The 5,541-nt window shown below is 41.7% G+C and overlaps 1 pseudogene and 1 gene segment (V, D, J or C); one reads left to right on the forward strand and one right to left on the reverse strand.

Annotated features, from left to right (window-relative positions):
* The first annotated feature begins 217 nt into the window (after positions 1 to 217).
* Positions 218 to 884, forward strand: LOC116901000. The segment is given in 2 exon segments: positions 218 to 287; positions 472 to 884. Coding segments are annotated over 2 exon segments (474 nt in total).
* A 1,916-nt stretch (positions 885 to 2,800) lies between these two features.
* On the reverse strand, positions 2,801 to 4,081 carry LOC116900632 (annotated as a pseudogene).
* Between the last annotated feature and the right edge of the window lie 1,460 nt (positions 4,082 to 5,541).

Consider the following 5,541-nt stretch of genomic DNA (forward strand, 5'->3'; position numbering starts at 1 on the left):
AGTTCGTCCTTGAGCTTCTATGTTGATTTCCTTCCCAGTGATTACTTCCTGTCTTAGATAGTACTTTTGACTGTTGATTTGATATGGATAGTCTTAAGCACCTATATCCAGGAAATTTATTTCCTTATTTGATGACTATTTTGCATAGGTCCCTAGAGGCCAGCCCAGCTGCCCATGCTTTATAAACCAGGCCTTTGCAGTGCAATCTGAATTGCATAAGACCAGCATGGGCATCAGGATGGAGTCACATACTAGGGTCTTCATATTCCTGCTGCTCTGGTTGTCTGGTGAGACATTTAAAAGTATTGTAACATCTTAAAAATAATTCCTTTGTGTAGCAACAGCTATTTCCTATAGGAAGCTAATAGTATGCAGAAAATGTCATTAGAAAAGACATTTTAGATTTCAAGGTTTGTATCAGGAGCTCTTTGTGTGTGTAAGTGTATAATCATTATTTATTTCTGATTGCAGGTGCTGATGGGGACACTGTGATGACCCAGTCTCCCGCATCCATGTCCACATCAGTGGGAGAGAGGGTCACCCTGAACTGCAAGGCCAGTCAGAGTATGGGTACTGTTGTTGCCTGGTTCCAACAGAAACCAGGGCAGTCTCCTAAACGGCTGATCTACTTGGCAACCAATCGGCACACTGGGGTCCCTGATCGCTTCACAGGCAGTGGATTTGGGAGAGATTTCACTCTCACCATCAGCAACGTGGAGGCTGAAGACCTGGCTGTTTATTACTGTCTGCAGTATAACTCCTATCCTCCCACAGTGTTTCAGCCTCATACACAAACCTCCTCTGACATTCTAACCAGCTGCATGCACCACACAGCCCTTGACCTACACACTTTCCTTCTGCCTACAGCTGCTATGCCTAACTGATGCCAAGTTTGGTAGAAAATTAATGAGTCGACCCTTTGAATTGGAAAGTCCTTATGGCAAGAAGAAGTAAAGATCTTTGTATTTTTTAAATATCTCATGCTTAAATTCTGTGTATTGGACATGACAAATTTATTATCTTATACTCTTGAATGAAAAGTTCCAATACGAGTCTCTATGGGCTAAATCACGAGCCTCTGATATATTCCCACTGGAAGAGAACTTGGCTTATGCTTAGCTCAGCTGCGAGAGCTCTTTCTCACTTTTTGACTCTTGGCAATTTCCCTCAAGTTGTCCTTTGGGTTAACTTTATTTATTTGAATATATAGTTGAGTTTCATAAAACAAATATATTAAAAGTATATCACAAATTTTGATAATCTTCACTTCCCTTCTTTCTTTCTGTCACCACATTTCTCTCCAACTAACATCCTTCCAATTCCTAGTCTTCCACCTATTTCCATGTGACATACACATGTGCACACACACACACACACACACACACACACACACACACACACAGAGAGAGAGAGAGAGAGAGAGAGAGAGAGAGAGAGAGAGAGAGAGAGATGCACACAGAGTTTTGTGAATCTATAAAAACGTAGGGTCCAAATCAGAGAAAACATGAGGTTTGTCTTTAACAACATATATAATCTATGCTTCCTATTCCTAGGCCACTTCTACCTCTGTTGTCTTCTCATCTACTTTCCAAATGTGGAGAATGTGATACCCCATTCTATACCATACCTCACTATACTACTCTAATGATGAATGATTTTTTATGCTAATTAAAATTGCAGCAGACAGTTTATTAAAAATTTGTTTTACAATCCAGCCATTTAAAACATCTGTACACCAACAAACAGAGCAGCCTGATTCCAAGAATCATAAGTGACATATCTTTAAAGGAATATATTTATAGTTGGATGTAATTATTTTTGAAGAATTTTGCACCAAATTATGCTTTGTTATGAGCATTTTGATTTTTCTATTTTTACCCACAGGAAAAAAATTTAAAACAAGTATCTCACATTCATTTTATGGATCATAGGACTTCACTCACTGAATCTGCCATGTTTGTCTGAAGTACAGCTCTTTTTCTTGCAAGTGTCTTTAAGATTAATTAAATGCAAATGAAACCCTGGGAATCATGGGAATACCTGCCAGACCCCTTTTTAATACCTTCACTTAAAAACTCCTTTGCCAGAGAGTCATTAATTTGCTAAAAGAAAAGTGCTAAAGCAGTTCTCTGCCTACAGCAGCTTTGAGATGGCTGCCTAATTAGTTCAGTAGCTTTCTGATCCTCTTTCTAGGCCCTGTAGCCCTTTGACGACACAAGAAGACTCTGCTGATAACCTGGCAACCCAGGTAGAAAGCCAAGTGTGAGTGTTTGAAGCTGCAGTTTGGCTGCCATCGTGTCGCAGAAAGACAAATTTCAGGCACTGTGTCATCCAGTACAAAGAATAAAAACAGATTCAACCGGAAATTCAGTGTGGCAACACATGTCCATGGGATACATGAGTGTGGTTATTCAACAGGCCACTTATTATTTTTTTATTTTTTTTTCTTTTCTATTTTTCGGAGCTGGGGACCGAACCCAGGGCCTTGCGACTGCTAGGCAAGCGCTCTACCACTGAGCTAAATCCCCAACCCCCACTTATTATTTTTTGAACAGTCTCCTTCACATGACTGTGTAACCATAACATCTGTATTTAATTTGTGTTGGGGTGGTTGCAGGAGTTGGAGATCTGAAGCTACCACAGGTTTGTGGCAGATGGCTTTGTGTCAGCTGTGACAAGCAGCCAGGCTCAGCTTCCTCTGCAGACTTTCTTTTCTTTTTGATCAAGTAAATATGGGCACAGTCTGGAAAGTTCTTCAGATTCAGTCTTAGGCTGCAAGTTTGTGATTTAGCCCCATCTGTTACAAATCTTCTCTGGGTTCTGTTGTGAGCAGAGACCTGAATTTACCATGTAGGGCTGCCCAAGAAAATGGAGCCATTTCACTCTTAAAAAGATGTTTTCTTGTAATATCTGGTCTTTCACAGAAACTCTTGAGCCTTTTTGAAAACTGTTCAGGTGTGGAATACATATACTCAGCTGGAAAGATTTCAGGATAAACCAAGTATTTGGGAAAGAGTAGGTAACAGCCATAGTACACAGCTTCGAACATTGCTACTCCAAAGAATTCATGGTTGGCTGTTGAGATGACAACATCAGCTGTGCACAGTACTCAGAAATAGTCTTCTTTACAGGGTAAGTAGTCCCAGTGCAAGACTGAATAGCCCTGTAAAAGTTTCTTCAAGGACAGAGACATGGAAATTGAGCCTTAACTCTTTTAGATGCATTAATACTTTTAAACATGTCTCTGGACCTTTGTTGTGCTCCCACCTGGGAGGCCATGTAATGTGCAGTAGTCTTTACTGAACTCCAGCTCCACACAAAAGGGTGCTGGGATCAAGAGCCAGGTTTTCTTCAGTCACAGGAAGAGAGCCTGATTTATGGATTGTTGGGTTGTCCAGGGTTTCTTGTCCAGCATCAAGGCCAGGGTTTTCATCAGACTTTGATTCAAAATTCTCCAGTGACTTCTTTGAAACCCTGTGCTCTGGTTGGTGAGGAAGTGTCACAGATAGAGCTGCAGCATCATTTCCAATAAGGTTGAGCATCCCCCTTAAGTGGTCATGAATTTGCTCGCATCAGGAAATCTGATGGGAAAATAAATAACTTGACACTTGGGTCTGAGAATGCTTTCCAGATCCTTAGGCCTGTGATTAGGAATCAGCTTCAGGAATTTTCCAATAGAAGTAAGAAATGATTCCATATTAAAAGTGGAATTGAATAGCACAACATCAGCCACCAAACATGAGAGAATTTGGTTATATCCATATTGAAAATCCCTCTCCTGATATTTCTCAACATGATATACCAACTGCTTTTCATGGAAGTACAAGATCATCTTCAATTTTCCCAGATCAGGCAGAATTGCAGGCAGTTCAGTCAGGTTGAGTACTGAGCTTGCAAAGAGGATCCTTTAGTGCTCCCTGCTGGGAATAATCTGTGAGAAGTGTAATGCTGCTGTGCATGCTCTCCAATGCCATTTCTTTGCTGGAAGGGTGTACAGCACACAGTCGTCTACTTCTCAGAGCAGCTCTACCAGCTGTCGATGGGAGCCTCCATAAAATACCTCAATGATGAGAATACTCATTGGCTTGATCAAACCCTCAGACTTATGATCCAGGTGTACTGATATCTGATCTGGTACCTCCTCCTTCTCCCCCTCCCCTTCCCCCCTTCTCTTCCTCCTCCACGGCTTCTTGAGTATGATTTTTTTTATTAACTTGAGTATTTCTTATTTACATTTTGAATGTTATTCCCTTTCCCGGTTTCCAGGCAAACATGCCCCTAATCCCTCCCCCTCCCCTTCTTTATGGGTGTTCCCCTCCCCACCCTCCCCCCATTGCTGCCCTCCTCCCAACAATCATGTTCACTGGGGGTTCAGTCTTAGCAGGACCAAGGGCTTCCCCTTCCACTGGTGATCTTACTAGGATATTCATTGCTACCTATGAGGTCAGAGTCCAGGGTCAGTCCATGTATAGTCTTTAGGTAGTGGCTTAGTCCCTGGAAGCTCTAGTTGCTTGGCATTGTTGTTCATAAGGGGTCTCAAGCCCCTTCAAGCTCTTCCAGTTCTTTCTCTGATTCCTTCAACGGGGGTCCTATTCTCAGTTCAGTGGTTTGCTGCTGGCATTCGCCTCTGTATTTGCTGTATTCTGGCTGTGTCTCTCAGGAGAGATCTACATCTGGGTCCTGTCGGCCTGCACTACTTTGCTTCATCCATATTGTCTAATTGGGTGGCTGTATATGTATGGGCCACATGTGGGGCAGGCTCTGAATGGGTGTTCCTTCTGTGTCTGTTTTAATCTTTGCCTCTCTATTCCCTGCCAAGGGTATTCTTGTTCCCCCTTTTAAAGAAGGAGTGAAGCATTCACGTTTTGATCATCCGTCTTGAGTTTCATGTGTTCTAGGCATCTAGGGTAATTCAAATATTTGGGCTAATAGCCACTTTTCAATGAGTGCATAAGCCATTGGTGGTTTGTTCAGGAAATTTTCCCCAGTGCACATGTGATTGAGACTTCCCCATTTTTCTTCTATTAGTTTGAGTGTGTCTGGTTTGATGTGGAGGTCCTTGATCCACTTGGACTTAAGCTTTGTACAGGGTGATAAGCATAGATCGATCTGCATTCTTCTACATGCTGACCTCCAGTTGAACCAGCACCATTTGCTGAAAATGCTATAGTTTTTCCATTGGATGGTTTTGGCTCCTTTGTCAAAATCAAGTGACCATAGGTGTGTGGTTCATTTCTGGTCTTCAATTCTATTCCATTGGTCTATCTGTCTGTCTCTGTACCAATACCATGCAGTTTTATCACTATTGCTCTGTAATACTGCTTGAGATCAGGGATGCTGACTCTCCCAGAAGTTCTTTTGTTGTTGAGTATAGTTTTTGCTATCCTGGGTCTTTTGTTATTCTAAATGAATTTGCAAATTGTTCTTTCTGACTCTATGAAGAATTGAGTTGGAATTTTTATAGGAATTGCATTGAATCTGTAGACTGCTTTTGGCAACATGGCCTTTTTTACTATATTAATCCTGCCAATCCATGAGCAG

The sequence above is a fragment of the Rattus rattus genome, chromosome 5 (assembly GCF_011064425.1).
Source record: "Rattus rattus isolate New Zealand chromosome 5, Rrattus_CSIRO_v1, whole genome shotgun sequence".
In the NCBI taxonomy this organism is placed as follows: domain Eukaryota; kingdom Metazoa; phylum Chordata; class Mammalia; order Rodentia; family Muridae; genus Rattus; species Rattus rattus.